This window comes from Neomonachus schauinslandi, chromosome 11, assembly GCF_002201575.2.
Source record: "Neomonachus schauinslandi chromosome 11, ASM220157v2, whole genome shotgun sequence".
Lineage (NCBI taxonomy): Eukaryota > Metazoa > Chordata > Mammalia > Carnivora > Phocidae > Neomonachus > Neomonachus schauinslandi.
In genome coordinates this window covers 105,801,209-105,820,316 of record NC_058413.1, presented here as the reverse complement: position 1 = coordinate 105,820,316, position 19,108 = coordinate 105,801,209, and the positions used below count along the sequence as shown (strand labels likewise).

The window sequence follows — 19,108 nt, the reverse complement described above, 5'->3', positions numbered from 1 at the left end:
TCCCAAATTACTGATGTTGCTATTTCAATAGTGATAGATAATGAAGTTATTACTATTTTACCATAGCATTAAGGTATGGGGGTTAAGAGTGTGGACTCTGGAGTCAGACAGATGAGAGTCTAAATTTCATAAAGTTGCTTAACTTCTTTAGGTCTTCTGACAGAGATGCACACAAATACCTCCAAGTTTCCCCCCCGTCCAAGCACATAGCAGAACTGCATTTCTACATCCCTTTGAATTTGGACATGGCCAGGTGACTTGCTTTGGCCAATGAAATGTAAGAGAAAATGCCACCTGTCATTTCTAGGCAGCCTTTAAGAGCCAGAGAGGAATTTTCTGATTCCCTCTTTCCCTGTTAAGGCTGTTCCATTAGCCAGAGCCCCAGAGTGAGGACAACTTGAAGCAGATCCACAGTGGACGTGTAGCACAGCCAAAAATCAAACCTTTATTGTTTCAAGCCAATAATATAGTTGGTGTTGTTTGTTACAGCAGCATAACCTAGCCTATCCTGACTGATAAAGCCCCAATTTCCTCACTTGTTTAATTGGGGCATAAATAGAATCTATGTCCTTAGGGGGACCTGGGTGGCTCAGTTGGTTAAGAATCCAACTCTTGATTTTGGCTCAGTCTTAATCTCAGGGTCATGAGTTCAGGTTCCGTGTTGGGCTCCACATCCTACTTTAAAAAAAAAAAAAAAAGGAATCTACCTCCTTAGAATGTTGTGAAGTTTAAATAAATAATGCAGGTTTTAAGACAATCTACCACACTGCCAGACACATACCACTTCTAGGTCAATAAGAGGTATGAGTAGAAAGGGGCAAAGCATTGCTCAAGATCATCCAGATTTTTCATAGAACCACTGCCTTTCTTCCCGAGCAGTCACTTGGAAAGTCTATCAAAGTGCTAGTTCTCTATTCAGACATGCAAATTCTGGCTTCCAAAGATAATTATTCTCCCCAGTGTTCATGTGTTAACACTGGGGTGATCATAATTTCCTCTTATTCCCTTCTGTTTAATTTGCTTGTCATTTCTCAGTAACACTTGTCTAACCACAGGAAATACAACCTACTGATCTAGGTGTTTCTTTCACCCAGCTAGTGCAGCATTTCCTCACCAAATATCTTCTAGAATTTTTTGTTCTGCCCTATTTGCACTGATGCCAAGAACAAGACTACCTGGGAGAAAGACTAATGAGCAGTTCACGGATACCATCCGGCATTACCCTGCACAGTAAAGCATCTTTGGGTTTTTTTCTACCACAGAATTATTACTTACTTTCCAAAACCAAAAATAATGCTTCACAAATCAAAGATTGACTAGAACATGAGAAACACATGATCAGCAAACAGAAATGCAGCACTACTGAGTCCCTGTTATTTTTAAGGCTTTATGTTTGGTGCTGTGTTGAATGTTTCAAAGTGTATGTTTATGAACTTTCTCATTCCATCAGGTTTTCCGTTTGCTACAAAGTAGGGCAAGATCTGTCCATATAGATCTTACACTTTCATTAGAAGGGTAAAATATTCACATGGGTTGGTAATTAGGTAAATTAGCAATATAAGGCAGAAGGTAGACCTCAAATTCAGTATTTTCATAGAATCCCCATTTTCTTACATTAGATATTGATTCTACAAACCAATTTTTGAAAGCCCTGCGGTGCCATCCATAGTACCAGGGGCCCAGGACTCTAACCTTTCCTAGTTTCTTGTCCCATGCATTGCCGTCTTGGGGATCTAAGTGGATATCCTCCTAGAACCTAGCCAGCCTTCTTCCTAGGAGATCAGCATGCAGTCACTCAACTCCAGGCAATTATAAAGTGCCCTGTTCTCTACAAATAAGTCGCCCAGACAGAGTCTCCTGGCCTGACCTAGAGTCTTCCTGCTCTGCTCCCCACAATGAGACAGGGCATGAACCACGTTCGTGTGTCATGACCCAAGAGTCCTCGGGGAAGTACACCCACTCCGCAGCCAGATGTGGCTCTCAACTGAGCCACATCCCCGGGCTCCAGCATGGCTCACACTTTAGTGAGCAGATCAGGAATCAGGCCTTGGCTCTCCCCCTCCTGTCTAATCCTCCAAATGGACAGTAGAGACCAAATAAATGTTGTATACCAGTTGTGGGGAAGTAAAGGTACCATTTACTCTCAACCAATAGACGGACTAGGGAATTGAAGCTCTACAGGAACGCCTCTAGGCATGTCAAGGGGGGGGCAGATTCCCCGAAGCAACTGCAATCAATCTTATCCACAAAGCAATTTCTGGAGAAATAAGACACTGAAGGGCAGGGTGGGGATGGGTTGCTGTTACTGGTGACGGTGGTGTGTCTGTGTCCCTACATGTAAAGGTAGTACATGCACTGAACTAGCAGTCTTTTCACAAAGACCAAGATGGATGAGGTCTCACGTGGGCTCACAAGACCAAAGTCAGAAAAGAAATCTGAAGGAACGAAAAAATGGGAAACACTCGGACAAAAGTGGAAAAGCACAGTCACCTAGCAGGAAGAAAGTAACATCTGTGGTCAAGGAAGGTGGAACCCCGCACGGGAACTCCAGCTTCTCACACTGTGAGTCCCCGCCATCACATCAGCCTCCCCACTGGCCAAGCGATGGCTAGTAACAGGTGATCGTGGGATGATCATTTGGCACCATCTGAATACTTGTTATGGTCAGTTGGAGCCAACAATTGTTCAAATGACTTCTGCATTTTTTCTTGGTATCATTTCTCTTTCCCTTCCAACCTAAATTTCCTCCTCCTCCAAAAGTATCTGCACTTTAAGATTGCTCGAGGAGCGCCTGGGTGGCTCAGCTGGTTGAGCGCCTGACTCTTGATTTCAGCTTGGGTTGTGATCTCAGGGTCGTTGGATGGAGCCCTGTGTTGGGCTCAGTGCTCAGGGCGGAGTCTGCTTGTCCCTCTCCCTCTGCTTCTTCCCACTCCCTCTCTCAAATAAATAAAATCTTTAAAAAACAAAACAAAACAAAAAACAATTGCTCTAAGAAGACAATACTGAAACCAAGGAATAAAGTGCATGACAAAAGCATTAGGAGAAGACATTTTGGGACACAAACCCTCAAGTAAAACTTTGCTGTTCTGAAGAGCCTTTACTCCCCTTCATACCTCTCCAGATTGCCGGACGGCTCAAAACACCCTTTCTAATACTACTGGAAAACTGCATGTTCAGCATTACCTAATTTCCTCATAAATCTCTTGCCTTTTAATCAGCTAAGTGGCTATCTGCTGAATTTCCCTGATTTATGGGTATCTTCTGAGGGCTGAGGATATGTCCAGATACTAAGTGATTAAATGTGGATGAAAATGGCACATCACCATAACAATGATGGAGGAGAGAACTGTGGCTAGGCCTACTGAAGGACCTTGATGCAGATGCAGACAGCTGTTTCAAAGGGCAGGCTCCAGGGCTGCGAGGACAACTGCACTAACGAGCTGGGTTTTACACGAGAATCTTCCCACCTCCTCTCCCAAGATGCACGTGCCGGCTCAGCAGTTGGGAAGCCCAGCCCCTCAGAACTGTGTTTCAAGAGCCGTGGGGACTACAGGCTGCTAGCGACGCAGCAAGGAATCCTGGCTTCTGTTTTCACCACGGGCACCAAACTTTCCTGAGAGCTCCATCCTTCAGCTGTTCATCAAAGACAATCCCTGCTGAGGGCGGTCATCATAACACCCTCTTGTAGGGGCACCTGGGTGACTCAGTTGGTTAAGCATCTGCCTTCAGCTCAGGTCATGATGTTGGGGTCCTGGGATCGAGCCTTGTGTGGGGCTCCCTGCTCAGCAGGGAGCCTGCTTCCCCCTCTCCCTCTGCCCCTCTTCCCTGCTCATGCTCTCTCTCTCTCTCAAATGAATGCATAAAATCCTTTAAAAAGGACATTATGGAGAAGCTGTAAAATGAAAGATGACGGTTTAGGTCAAAGGTGTTTGTTATACCTGTTAAAGCGCCACCTGCTGGAAACATCATGGATGACACATACAAATTCCCTGGGTCCCAGAAAGGTGAGAAATGTTCACGGTCCGCAAGAGAACCTAGTTTCAAAGTGCAAACAGTGAGAATGACCCCAGCAAAGCCCTCTCTTCTTCCAGCATAACCGCAGTCCAAATGCACTATTACCTCTATACAACACGAGGGAACAATCCAGCAGCCCTATTATACTATTCAGCAGTTGTTTTTTTTTTAATGGCATGAATATCTACAAGAAAATATTGAAAAATCAATATCGTTCTAATAGGCTGGAAAAGAATTTATGGGAGGTTCTCAACTTGAGAACGTGTTATGTTTCAAAAGCTTGTATGTGAGCCAGACGTTTGAAAATACATTTTCCATGGAAGTGGTATTATAGAGACTGGTGAAACTCTCCGTCTTTACAAACTTGTATAAACCAGGATGCACGGCTTTGCGGTACTCTTATTAATTGCTGAACGTCACTCACAGCACTGCTTCTCTTGAACACTGAATTCTAAGTTTTAATTTAGTTTAGTTTAGTTTAGGATGCTCAGGTTTGACCTCCTTTGCCCCTCTCCAGAGGGAGCAGGTGAGTAGAAAAAAACACTAGGTTTAGGGGGAAGGGTGGAAAGAGCCAAGCAGGGTAAGATAATACTGCCCACATGTATCTGCATAAAACACCTTGTTTTAGGTCAATCTCCCCTTAAATGTTCTGAACTGGGGCCAAAGACAAAGTTCATTTAATAAATGCCCAAGGGGGCGCCTGGGTAGTTCACTCTGCCTTCGGCTCAGGTCGTCATCTTGGGATCCTGGGGTCGAGCCCCGCATTGCTGCTCCCTGTTCAGCAGGGGAGTCTGCTTCTCCCTTTCCCTCTGCCCCTCCCCACTGCTCGTGCTTGCTCGCTCTCTCTCTCAAATAAACAAAACCTTTTAAAAAATAAATAAATGCCCAAGAAGAGAGATGACAAAAGGTCTAGAAAGATGAATAGAGACCACAGTTGACCTTGAAGAGCTCAACCGGTGGTGAGGAACGGCAGACAAACAGCAAGCACTCAGTAAGTGCAACAAGGAAGATATGAACAAGGGTCCTGGGAACCTAGAGCAGAGGGGGCCTGGCCTGGATAACCTGAGGAAGGCTTCAGAGAAAGAGATGACGGTTGAGCTGAGACTTGACAGACATGTGGGATGCTGTCACCAGAGGCTCTCCACTTCGCCCTGTGTATACAGGTTTGTTCTTAAGCAGGATATTTTAAGAAATAACATGTTAATCAAAATGAAAGTCTTCCCCCAAAGGCCAAACATGGTAACCTAACCTTTTTCTACTCATTGGCAGCTGTGAATGGTACACAGCGAAAATCAAATATCAGTTTTTTTTGTTTTGTTTTGTTTTGTTTAATTAATTTATTTTTTTTATTCTTATGTTAATCCCCATACATTACATCATTAGTTTTAGATGAAGTGTTCCATGATTCATTGTTTGTGCACAACACCCAGTGCTCCATGCAGAATGTGCCCTCCTCAATACCCACCACCAGGCTAACCCATCCTCCCACCCCCCTCCCCTCAAATATCAGTTTTAATTGGCTGCAGAGAATAAAAAGTTATCTCACTCAAAAAACTTAAAAAAAGAAGAAAAAAAAAGAAAAAAATTAAGGTAATTCAGAATTTTAAAAAGTTTCTTCCGGCAAATGACCTGTGGGCTCGCTCTGAATTCCCCTCCATCCCAACATAACCCCAGGTAGGTCTGCCTTACCTTACAGAAGACATGGTTCTGAAAAGTTGGATATGAAGAAATCTTGAATATATTAAGTCATTTAAGAATCCAGAAGGGGAACTGGTTAATCAAAGAAACCACACAACGAATGTATTCCCATGAAATCAAAATCTTTTAATAACATGAACACTTCCCCTTGATTTCTTTATTACATTAAAAAAAAGTTTACATACCGTTTACAGTTTTTGTAAAGTGGCAGAGTGGTAGTTAATATCATGATGATGCTACATAGTCGCACTCTGTATTGAAGAAGTATCATAAAGATCTCATGGCACATTACAAATACTTGGTGAGAAGCAGTATAGTATCCTCTTTGAAGAACGGAGAGAGGGTCCCCAGGTTTACCGCACCACCCCTCTTTCCTGCCTCAATGGTACCCACACTGGTATCTCAGGATTTCTCAAGGGCTACCCCACCCCTGCCGCTGCCATATGCCATCAGTCAGCAGACCTCACTGTGGTGTGAAGACCACAGGGCTTGTGGACAATGACTGCCTCGGCAAGACAAAACCCAGAGGCCTCCAACTACGGAAAGCGGCTCCCAAACCACCCTGGGCTGCCCCCACTCCTGACTGCCCAGCCCAGCCTGCACAGCCTGCTCGCACGCCCTGCCCTGAGGCTGGATCATGCCTGGCTATCGGCCCCACCATGCTTTCCCACGGGTGCCTCCGAGACCCCAGTGTGGGGCACACCTTGCCTCCCTGACCCGAACAGGTATTGGTCCTCAAACCCACAGAAACATGATCCCAGCCACCTCACCTTCTGCTCTGTTTTCGTATTTTCGATACACTATTTTCTATTCCTTTGCAAAATCTAACCACTGGGATCCAATCCAAAGTTGCAGTGCTTGCTCCCCTAATAATTTTCCGAGTCCCCTCTGCTGTCAGCAGGGTCTGCTGCCTCCCAGGGCGCCTCCTGGTTTCCGGGGAAGCCTCGGGGGCACAAGCGTGGTGCCTTCCTGTGTAGCTACAAGGCAGCCGAGTGGGTCTCCTGCAGGTTCTCCTCCAGCTTCAGCCCGAGGTTGTCGATCCCGATGCCGGTGACGGGCGGCACGCTGCTTTCTGCGGGCTCCGCCGTGCGCGTCGGGGTAGAGCAGTACAGAATGAAGCCCACCATGATGACGGAGAAGGACAGGATGTACAGCCCAGAGAACTAGGAGGAGAACAGGCGATGGTTGTGGTCTCTGGCAAACACATGTTGACTGCTACCCCCTTGCCCGCCATGCTTTGAGGGTTAGCTTCTCGTAATCTTTGTTTCTGGAAGCTTCCTCCAAAGAGATGCCAATGCCCCCAAGCCCTCCGGCGAACGCACGGGCTTGGGCAGCACCTGCCACATGAGCCAAGAGGATCCTTGGGTCTCTAGGAAATGGAACTTCTGCCTTTCTGTGTGATACGCCCAGCTGGACTTCCACCTTGCAGCCAGCCCCACTTCGTGGGGAGAATCAAAGGTCAGCATGGATACCATCCATGAGAGAGCCAAGTTCAGACCCTAAGCACCGTTTATAACATTGCTATGAAACAGAGAAACACTGGACCTAAAATGTGGATGTACAAATATGACACATTCTCCACAACCCTTCGTGTACGCTAATGCAATGAAATCCAGTTTGTTAAAATGTAATAAATTATCTTCTTTTGGGAGACGAGGGTTACACAATCAGATTTATGGTGGACTTAGCAGATAAGGTCTTTAGAGCTCAAAAGACGTCATTTTTTCGGAAAAGTCTCAAACCCGAAGAGGTTAGTGGTGTAAAGTGCAGTCGGACAGGCACAGGGCATGGAGCCCTTTGGGAGAAGTCTCCCACCCTCTCGCCTCCCAGAAGGACTGACTGTAGCAAGAGCACATTCTGACAGACACACCACAAGGATGCATGGAGTTCCTGGTGACCTTCTCCAACCCACCCCCTGTTTTAGGAAAACAACCACCCAGAGCAAAATGCAGTGTAGACAAGACACTAACTCATTGTGTATTATTACTGAAAACAGCATTCTGACACATCCCCAAAGTTTAAATAAATAATATTATGCAGTCTGTATATTTGCTCTTATTTGAATCAAGGATCCATACAAAAGTTCAAGTATTAAGGGAATTAATATTTGTTTTTAACAGCATGAAAGATAAAACACAGAAAGAAAAGAGCTGAAGACTGACCAAGAGTGATGTGGTAAATTTTAAGGAAACTATGTAGCATAATGAATGTGTAATTAAATGCCTAGGATCATTTCTTTTTTCTTGGAACAAGCAAACTCAAATTTATGAACAGTCCTGCTAACCTGATTTTAAAGTTAAGAACAGAGCATGCTGGGGCACTTGGTGGCTCAGTCAGTTAAGCGTCTGATGTCTGCTCAGGTCATGATCTCGGGGTTAGGGAATCGAGCCCTGTGTAGGGCTCCCCACTCAGCAGGGAGTGTCCCTCTCCATCTCCCTCTGCCCTTCCCACCACTCATGCTCTCTCTCTCTCTCTCTCTCAGATAAATAAAATCTTAAAAAAAAAAAAAAAAAACAGAGCATGTTATTTTGTTCAAGCCAATAAATATTTTTAAATTCATTTAGATTTCATAGTATGCCCCCAAAGTGTTCTAATGCCTAAAAAGAGTTCTAAGAAGAAGATGACAAAGAAAAACAAGAAAACACAACAGGGGCGCCTGGGTGGCTCAGTCGGTTAAGCGTCTGCCTTCGGCTCAGGTCATGATCCCGGGGTCCTGGGATCGAGCCCCGCATCGGGCTCCCCGCTCAGCCAGAAGCCTGCTTCTCCCTCTTCCACTCCCCCTGCTTGTGTTCCCTCTCTAGCTGTCTCTCTCTCTGTGTCAAATAAATAAATCTTTAAAAAAAAGAAAAGAAAACACAACAGGTTGAGAAAGGAGATGAGAAGGAGAGAAAGAAGAAAAAACCAGATACACTCCCTAAAGTAGAAGGAGAAACTAAACAGGGTTTTGAAATGAGTATTATGTACAGTGCTGGTCATCTCCAGCTGTGAGCTTCTGTGACTCTTCTGGTTTTTAAATGTATAGAAGAAAAAGTATCTTGTTTCTCTTAAGAAGCAGGTGATAAAATGGAGTCACTCCCTTAGAAGGGAGAGACTCTGAGGGAATGAGGTAAGTTTCCTGAATTAGAGGCTCTTACCTTTACCTTTCTTTTATTTATTTTTTTTTTAATTCTGCCTTTTGTGTCTGGATCTATATTGGAGGTTTCTTGTGGCTACTCTGGTCAGTAAGTATTTACTCAAGATCAATTCCAGAGGAGGCAGAGTCTGACAATGAGGAGTGCAGAAATTTTTAAAATTCTTTCAACTGTCGATTTTAAAAAGCAGAGCCAAAGTTATTTTAGAAACTACAATTTTAAGAATTGGTGGTATATTGGGCTTATAATTCTGTCTTTAAAAACTGCTTCTAAAATGCTAGGTATCAGGGGCCTGGGTGGCTCAGTCGGTTAAGTGTCTGCCTTCAGTTCAGGTCATGTTCCCAGGGTCCTGGGATCGAGTCCCACGTCGGGCTCCCTGTCCCATGGGGAGCCCGCTTCTCCCTCTGCCTCCCTCTCTCTCTCCCTCTCTGTCTCTCATGAATAAATAAAATCTTTTTTAAAAATTAAAAAAATAAAATAAAATGCTAGGTATCTTCTTTAAGCTCTGAATGCTTTTCCACCTCTGTAATTTACTCTGAAGATCACAGCAGACCCGCTCTTTGCTCTACAAGTCTTGAAACGGCTTTTGAACAAAAACAATCAAATCTGATCTGGGTTAAGAGTGAACCACTAGACGTGCAGGGACAAAGAAACATAGAGCAAAAGAACGGAGAAGGAATTTAACGTTCACATGCTCTAATTTTGAGAATAGCAGTTTAAAGTTATGTGGTCAAAAAAATGACATACAAAAAGGCTTTTTCATGTTAAAGTGAAGAGCAGTTAAAGAGCAAATATCTACATGAAGGGAGCTTATAATAGGTAGCGGCAGGCGTATTTTTAAAGCTTTTCTTTCTTTAACCTTACTTCCTCCTTCCCACTTGGCTACTATTTTACTTAGAAGAAGTTAAACTACTAAAGCTAAATCAATGTACTTGGTTTAAAAAGAAAAACGCACAGGTGAGCGGGGTCGTATGTAAACACAAGATAACCTCTAACCACGAAGCTTAACCACAGAACAGAAACACCATCACCCCCTAGTGGCGGCCATGTGAAATGCAAGCACAGCACCACAGCTCACTTGTAAGGCTCACGTTGTAGCCCTTGGCAACTGGTCTCATTAAATTATCAATCAATCAATCAATCTAGGCGTGTCAGATCACTTCTCTGGTTCACTCTGACATTTGTTACTTTTTAATGATGCAACCAAAAAGCTATAAATACTCCTTCAGTCTAAGTTCAGGAATAGCTTAACCAGCAAGTTTGTAAAGATAACACCCAGTTCCTTTCATATGTAACACGGCAAGGCAAAATGGTTTACGCTTCTTTTTTTTTTTTTTTTTTTAAAGATTTTACTTATTTATCTGAGAGAGAATGGGAGACAGAAAGCATGAGAGGGGGGACGGTCAGAGGGAGAAGCAGACTCCCCACCGAGCAGGGAGCCCGATGCGGGACTCGATCCCGGGACTCCAGGATCATGACCTGAGCCGAAGGCAGTTGCTTAACCAACTGAGCCACCCAGGCGCCCATGGTTTACGCTTCTTAAGCAGAAATTTCTGAGACCCCACTGAACGAGGCATTGTGAGTTCATGGCCAATTCCTGGGAACAGTATAAATCAGTGCCAAGCAATTTCTGCCTGGATACAAAATTTTACAAGGACAAAGAAATGTAGTTGCTGTCCCCAAACGAAACTAAAATTATCAAGCAACAGCCAACATTCTCGCTATTTGTTCAAATAACTGGGATAGCAAACTCGTCGACAAGCATTTACCGAAGGTATACTAAAGAAAGATGGACTTCCAATGCAGCAGTTCTCAAAGGGCGCTCCCAAGACCTTGAGGGTCCCCAAGACCTTTACAGAAGTCTGGAGCATCAAAACTCTTATTATAATATGAACGTGATGCTATTTGCCTGGAGTGCAGACCGTCCAATGAGATTCTTGCCAAAAAAAGATGAGGTTTTATTTTTGGATCTAAACTAGTGAAGACACCCATGACTTGTTGTAGACCAAGCCAAGTATTCCTCTTTGAACATGATATATTTGCTTACCTTATAGCCAAACAGAAAGAGTCCAAAGAAAAGACTGTAGAGGTCAGCTGTCAGGATGCCCAAGTTCACAGAGGTGGCACTGGTGACTTTAATCACAAGTGGCATGAAGCTGTACAGGCAAAACATACAGAGGGCAAACGCCACAAACAGCAGGGCTACGGAAAAAGCAAAGTGGAATATCTAACATTACAGGAAGAAATCAGAAGGCAAAGACGCTTTTAAGGCTTGGCTGCCATAATCAATTCCCTGATCCTTTCACACACTCTCTGCAGAGCCACTTGCTAATGCTCAGCATTGCAAATGAGACACAGAAAGCTCACAGAAAAAAAATAATAATAACAACAAGATACGACACAGAGTAAGGACTTCAAAATTGCAACAGGGTGTTAGATAGTGAAGGCCACAGGGACTTGCTCATGGTGTGACTGGTTCAACAGCTCTCGCCGCCCGCCTCATCTGCCCACCCCAGAGAACATGACGCTGTGATAAAAGGTCAGTAAAAGAAGAACCACTATGAAGAAAAATCACCCATCATCTTTTGTTTGCTTTTATCTGGTTCATTGGTTGGACATGATTTGTGTCACTGGATTCAGAATACAGTGTTTTTAGTCATCAAAGGCAGGTAGCTGTGGCATTTTAATTGGCTGCCATCTCATTCAATTCAGCTCTCTCAGAAAGCACAGTACAACCATCCTCTTCGGGACAGAGCTGGTCGTGTGGGTGCTCACCATTTAGTTTTGCAACCACCCCTTCAATCCCAACTCCATACTCAATGTACACCCACTCATACCCACTCATATTCACGCACACTCACACATTCTGGCAATTCAAGTTATTTAATTGAATTAAATTATCCAAGCACAGCACATGAACTTCCATGACACTTTATGGGCTGTTTTTAACTTCTTTCCATCATCATTAAATATGGTTGAAGGAGTCTTTCTTAACTTTTCTACCACTGTTTTCTACATTATTTATTTGTGCAGGTGCCCAAGAATATCAGGTGAGAGTCGTAATGGAAGTTGGTGGGTGATTATACACCCTCACAATGTTCAGGTTAATGTTTCACAAATTACATCAAGCAGACAACCTTCACATTAGGTTTGAGGACTCGTGATACAGATCTAGTTGAAAGGGAGTATGACTGAAGGTCAGTCTTGTCAGAATTCCTAGTAAAGAAAAGCTATTCCTGAAGGTAAAGATTAAGAATTAACTCCTGTGAAGATTCATTTACGAGTTCTCAGGGAAAACTCAATGTAAACCCTGGAGCCCTCTGGGTACCAAATTACTCTGTGATTTTACAAAAATGCTTAAATACTACTCATATGAAGTATTTATTTCTCAACATGTATTTTTGTCACTTAGAGGAAAGGACACTGCCCAAAAACGGATGACCATTTTATGTACATACCAATCTTCCAGTCCCACTGGATGCCGGCAATATCCTTATATTCCACAATCAATCTAAGATTAAAACAAGAGGTCAGAGAGAGATCCACATACTCATTTTCACTAGTTTATAAGCATTTTAGTTGCTATATTTCAGCTAAGATGAGGAATTACATTGCTTCTTAAATTTTTCTTAGGGTATAAAAATTAAGTGTCTTTAATATAAATGACAACAAATGAAACCCAAAGGAGCCCACAAACATGCCTGACACCCTTCAAGGCACTTTTCAAATAGTAGCCAACATGACATTATGTTTTCCATTTGAATAGGGAGTTCATATTTTCTGGAAATAACTGAAAAATGAAGTCTGTATGGTAATGCCTCTACCACATCGTAAGGAGAAATCATAAGCATCATGTACATATAAGAAAATGAGGTATAATTCTTGGTATTTCAAGAATCTCCTAATAGTTAGCAAGTCACTGATTTCAAATGGGAATCTGGGCCAAATCAACAATGAATATTAGTAGCTGGAAAGTAATCATGTACCATATATGTGCTTATTTTGTTTTTAAGGGAGATTTTAGACTCTTACAGCTGTATGCCGCTGATAATTGTTCCAAATAAGCCCACCATCCCTAAAAACTCCTGTCTGCTCAGCTTCTTCACAACGTATTCTTCACACACGTTAGAAACAGCATAGAGGGAAGCCCCAAGAAGGACCAAGATGTCACCAATCAGGACGTCACTCCCTGTAGGAAAACAAGACACAAAGAGGTACACAGTGTTAAAACAGGGGACCCTTTCTAGCTTGCTTCCAGGAGTATATCTGGTTCACATTCATTTAAATAAGATTTTACAGAAGGAGAAACCCTGGTTTCTAGAAGTTTAAGGACTCTTATTCCTCTCACTTTATGGCACAATTCTGCTGTGATTTTTCATATTTTGACCCCTCGGGAGACGACGCAACTGGAAGATGGATAACATAAGGCCTTAGGAAATGATTCCATGACAAAGAAATTAATGGAATTCATGGAAGGGAATTAACTAAAAACTACAGGAAAGAAGCTACGTAGTCAAGTTCATTTTCCCTCAATCCAAGGACACAGTGAAGTCCCCTGCACACTGGGCGAATTCAGAGGCCATATTTAGATTTTATAGCATCCATTGTCTGAACTTTGGCCCAAAGAATGTCCAAGTGTTCTCATCCAGAGAGCGACTGAAAAAGAGGTCGGTCACGCAGTGGACATGAAGTTTCCTTCTGATAAAAAGCCAAGAATCTACAAGTTTTCCCAGTAACTAATCCGAATGGATGGGCCAAAAGAGGATTATTGCAAATATTTAAAGAAACTTCTCTCTCATGAGACAAAACTATTTAGTGTGACAAAAAGAAGCAAGGGCCATGGGCGGGCAGGGACACAAAGCACGCTTGGCGGAAGGGGTCCCAATAGCAGAAGCAAGTAAATCTGAAAATAAAACGTAAAAGACAGTTTAGCCAAGACATGCTTTCTGTCTCTTCCCACAGAGCTTTGCAATACAGAAGCGAAAACATAAGCAACACTTTTTTTCTGTGAGCGAAGCAAACAAGGACCACAGCCTCACCTGAACTGTCTTCCCTCCCCGCCAGGATGTCTGCACCGACCATTGTTCCCACACCCAACAGACATACAGCCACAGCGACGAAGTGGATCACTCTGTATCTTGCATAAAGAATAAACCACGAGAGAGCCATCAACACAGGAATCCCAAAGCAGTCCAGAAGCTGCAAGGAAAGAGACACAAATGGCGTAAACCATCTGTCCTCAGCTATACGACGGGTAAAGAATCCTCGGAGTCCGCATTTATTCCTGCCCGCCCTGAACATCTCGACAGCGGTTTACCGGGATGACCTGGATTTACTTTTACCTGGATTGACTCGTTGAATCTCCACAACCCTGTGAGACCGAAACCACAGTTCCCATTTTACGTAAGAGAACAAGACAGACACAGCCCAGCCCTTAGCAGCATTCAGAAGGCTAGCCAGACATAGAATAAATAGTCACAAGCAGATTGGGCTAATAAGCTCTACCAAGTACAGGAGATTGTCACAAAGCCAAAAGACACCATCTCCCTGACAAAGTGTCCAACCCCACCCTAGCTCACAGAGTCCTCTTGCTCATCTTCATCGAATATTCCTCCATCACCTGCTGATCGTGGGTCCAAAAAATACTTCCTCCACCCCCAATATTGTCAGGCTAAAAGGCAGTGCCAAAATCACAGCAAATTCAAAATCACTTGGAAGATAAAGGGGGAAAAAAATGGAGATTTTATTCCCTCGACTCTTGAATTCACAAATGTTGTGAAGTGCATTCAAGGATAAAAAATATATTCCGTATACTAATAATATTCCCGAACCTGCTTTATTGCTCCTCCTGTTCTTTTTTTAACCTTGTCTCGGATGCTCTCTGTGTCTGTCTCGTTTTGGACAAGGTAGGCCCCTAAATCTCCTGCAGCCTGTCCGAGCCTGTCATGGCTGCTGACTGATGGCCTTCCACTGCAGTGTTACTGTTGGGGGGCCAGCGTGCCGGGCACAGGCATGAGCACCTTGCCTCGTTATTCATTCCAGCTACACGGCTCTAATCCCCTAAGTGCTTTACTGAGCCTGCCTGAATGACAAACCATTACACGATGCCAAGGATAACAGCCCGTCCCGGAAGACGCCGGCGGAATCAGCCATAATGACTTAACAAAGTCTGAACGATGTTCCTTAAACAAAAAAAGTTTAAAAAAAAAAAAAAAGGTCACTCTCAAAAGTCTCGCAGGAGACTCCCTCTCCTTCAATTGTGTCTTAAAATCAGACTTAAATTTATTCTATTTGGGGGGTGCCTGGGTGGCTCAGTCGGTTAAGCATCCACCTTCGCCTCAGGTCCTGGGATCGAGCCCCACATCGGGCTCCCTGCTGTCTGCTTCTCCCTCTGCCTGCCGCCCCCCCTGCTTGTGTTCCCTCTTTGCTCTCTCTCTCTCTGTCAAATAAATAAATAAAATCTTTTAAAATTTTTATTCTATTTTTAACAATTTTTGGTGGGCAATGAGTGGCCATCTAAGAGAGCTGCCTATGTAGTCCCGCCACTGACCAGCAGCGTGCTCCCCAGCCGGTCCCCCTTGGCGTCACAACATGAAACGAAGAGATCAGACCACATGATCTCACAGGTCCCTTCCTACCATAAAGTTCCCCGACTTCTCATCTGCTATCTAGCACACTGGCCATCTATCTACATCGACTCTCCTCCTCACAGTGTACTCTTGGTGATGAATGTCTTCTCCTTGATGTGTTCAGTCCCAAGAGCCTCCCTATTTAATTTAATCTTTAAAAACTATTGTTCACCCACAGTCGGCAAGGTGTGAAGTCAGACCCCCGGGTGGGGGGAGGCACAGATACAAAACTGAGTTAGGCTTTGTTAGAAATACTTTATTAGAGATGGAGCAGAGAGGACAAAGTGAGATTGAAGGAGGCCTTAGAGAATGGAGGACAGGGGCTTCAAACAGCAGCGTGTTCTAGAAAGAACAGAGCAGCCCAATGGAGGAGAACCTGGCTGTGGGTGGGGAAGGAAAAGCAACAGCAGTGGGGTAAAGCGGGCGGACACACGGGTAGAAACCTAGTCCAAGGGGTGCCGACGGCCACGTCCTGAGCTTCATGTAAACCACTCCATCGGTGGTCTGCTATTCCAGAATCTCTGAAGGAATCCTTAAGCGGGAGGTTCAGAGACGCCCAGGGCCCAACTTCCATCCTTCCACTCACACTGCAGATTTACTCAAGTAGAGAATCAGCTGGAAGAGTCTCAGGGAGAGTCCCCAACCACTGCAGCAGGGAGCTTTAACTGCTAGATGCCCTTTTTATAGACTCCTTGCGAGGACCAGAAGCACGTAACTTTTGATGACCAAATGCTTGGGTTTTTCTAAGAGGCTAGAATGAAAGAAATTGTTTTCAATAGTCTAAGGCATAAGCGTCAGTCAAAGACACAACTGTAAGTTTTTTTGCTTAGCTGTGTTTAGACCTTGTACCAAGTGAAAACTGGTCATTATCGGTCGTCCGCAACCAAAGTTTCTGGGAATTATAATCAAGTAATTAAATTGTGTATGAGGAGGGTAGAACGTGACTAGAAAAATGGCATCTTCTACATATGTATATGCTTATTACCCAGAGCTAAAAGCACACTTGATCCTATTTGTGATGAACTTGATCCTTTAGGTAACTCCTGGTTTTAATAGTTTTTTTTTGTTTGGTTTTTTTTTACCTCTTTTTTTTTTTTTTTTTAAGATTTTATTTATTTGCGAGAGAGAGAGAATGAGAGACAGAGAGCACATGAGAGGGGGGAGGGTCAGAGGGAGAAGCAGACTCCCCGCCGAGCAGGGAGCCCGATGCGGGACTCGATCCAGGGACTCCAGGATCATGACCTGAGTCGAAGGCAGTCGCTTAACCAACTGAGCCACCCAGGCGCCCCTTAATAGTTTTTTTTTTTAAGATTTTATTTATTTATTTGTCAGAGAGAGAGAGAACACAAGCAGGAGGAGAGGCAGAGGGAGAAGCAGGCTCCTTGCTGAGCAGGGAGCCCAATGCGGGACTCGATCCCAGGACCCAGAGATCATGACCTGAGCTGAAGGCAGACACTTAACCGAATGAGCCACCCAGGCGCCCCTAACTCCTGGTTTCAATTTTTATGAATGCTGGGTTTTCTATGTGCCTCCTGTGATATCTGTCTTAACCCATATTTCCCCAAACCAAAGGTCTGCTGAAGACAATGCTTAGCATGATTAGCGCGATGATACAGAAGAGAAAATATTTAATATGAGGCATTCAGATAATAGTAGCATTTAATGTATATTCACACTGGAAAAGTACTGAATTGTCATCAGTCTTTATGTCTTCCAAGTGAAGTAAGTCTAATTACACTTTAAGTCTTCCAGAGATGCAATAAGGACACCACGGTTTTATATAGTGAGAAAACTGATGCCTCAAAAAATTACAAATTTCAGGGCGCCTGGGTGGCTCAGTCGGTGAAGGGTCTGCCTTCGGCTCAGGTCATGATCCCAGGGTCCTGGGATCGAGCCCCGCGTCAGGCTCCCTGTCCCATGGGGAGCCCGCTTCTCCCTCTGCTCCTCACCCCGGCTCGTGTTCTCTTTCTCTCTCACTCTCTCTCTCTCTCAAATAAATAAATAAAAATCTTTTTTAAAAAGTTACAAATTTATTAAACTGTGAAGACTAAACCTGGCATCGAGGTCTCTCACTTTCACCTTCCTTCATGAAACATTTTCTTGTTAGCAGTGGAGAGTCATTGTCATGATATAGCCCACAGTTTGCTAACATCAAGACAACTGAATCAGTCTTCCTCAACACCTAGTTAAAAAGTACTGTTCTGCAGGAACATTTTTCTTTCAATCCAGCAAGAATAAACCTAAAAGAGGAATAGTGATATCAGTTTTACCTCTGGCTACCCAAGGTGCTTAATCTCTACCCCAGATGTCTACAAGGTTCTTTCCAGGGACTATAACAGTTCCTTTTGTCTCGAATATCTACTTTACTAGCAAACCTCCAACTTTTCTGTAGCACAAAAGTATATTCACTTTATATGCCATCTTTAAACAAACTTAAAAAAAGAACTCTTGTCAACATCAAAACATCAATTGCCAACTAAATATTTATGCTTATTTTGGTAGCAACTGTTCTATTCTGTAACAGCACTGGCAGTTTGGGAACTGATTAACTTGCATACATTTTCACTGATTCCAGGAAATTTTACTCACTAGCACACATGCCCCACGAAGAAATAGATAGCATCCACCTGTACTTAGGTTTTCTGCCAGTGAACAGCTTTTCCATAAAATTTGGTTAGCACATATGGGCTCAGATTCTTCTCTGGAAGCTGAAAAATCCACACGGGTGAGAGGACGCCCCCCTTACCTGGACACTGGTTAGAGTGGTGTACTGATATGCTCGGACGATCAGGTAGTTAGCTTCCACGTCTGCCAACCCAAGTAGGACGTACTTCCACCATTTTCTCTTCAAGATGGATAAAAGGTTATCACTCCCTGGTTCAAAGAAATCTGGGTTGATACATGTTACTTGAAAATGATGCTAGGCATATCAGTTTAGAGATTAAGGAGTCAAAGCAAAGGTTTACTTTGTCTTTTGAATGTGGTCCCTCCTAATCTCCATTACTCAGAACCAAAATGCCTACAATAGCTCAGCAAATGTCAGATTTTTTTCTACTATGAAACCCAAGCTAAGATGTCAACATAGACCAAGGATTTAAAGAATACACCAGAGAGAAAGTAAGTAGGAGAAAAGTGGTTAAATTTCATTTCCTACTGTAACAGAAACATAATAACCAGGTATGGGTTTGGATGTTGCCATTCCTGACAAGTTACAGATTATCCTATAAAAATCAAATGTTTTCTTATGAATCCAAGGGTTATTTAACCTCTGCACATGGTCATTCTTTTGGAAGAAATGTGCTTTCAAGACAAAATTAACTCAGTGATAAGTCTGAAAAAAAGATTTGGTGGCATCACTGAGGAAACACCTTTTATCCCCCAAATTCTACTTATTCAAGTTAACTGCAATTCACTTCTTTGGAGAATGTAGTAGACAGGAGATACATAATTAGCACATATATGAGAAGGCTTTATGGTAAAAATAACCTGCAAGTGAGAATCATAACCAAATAATTATCATTAAAACCCAATTAGGAGGAACATCCTGAAAACACAAAGTTAGTCTCCCTCAACGTCTGACAGAGCATGGCAGGCACCCACCAACCATCCCTCGGGGGGACCTCACTGATGTACTTA

General features: G+C 43.5%; 1 protein-coding gene across 1 annotated transcript in view; it reads right to left on the bottom strand.

Annotated features, from left to right (window-relative positions):
- Positions 1 to 5,819: 5,819 nt before the first annotated feature.
- SLC35F2 (solute carrier family 35 member F2) overlaps positions 5,820 to 19,108 on the bottom strand; it is a 52,028-nt gene continuing 38,739 nt past the window's right edge. Inside the window, exons 3-8 of the mRNA XM_021696429.1 lie at positions 18,219 to 18,346; positions 13,883 to 14,042; positions 12,876 to 13,032; positions 12,302 to 12,354; positions 10,891 to 11,045; positions 5,820 to 6,875 (exon numbers count right to left, since the gene is read on the bottom strand). Coding sequence (XP_021552104.1) covers positions 6,690 to 6,875; positions 10,891 to 11,045; positions 12,302 to 12,354; positions 12,876 to 13,032; positions 13,883 to 14,042; positions 18,219 to 18,346 — 839 coding nt within the window. The 3' untranslated portion in view covers positions 5,820 to 6,689. The remainder of the gene's footprint in view (positions 6,876 to 10,890; positions 11,046 to 12,301; positions 12,355 to 12,875; positions 13,033 to 13,882; positions 14,043 to 18,218; positions 18,347 to 19,108) is intronic.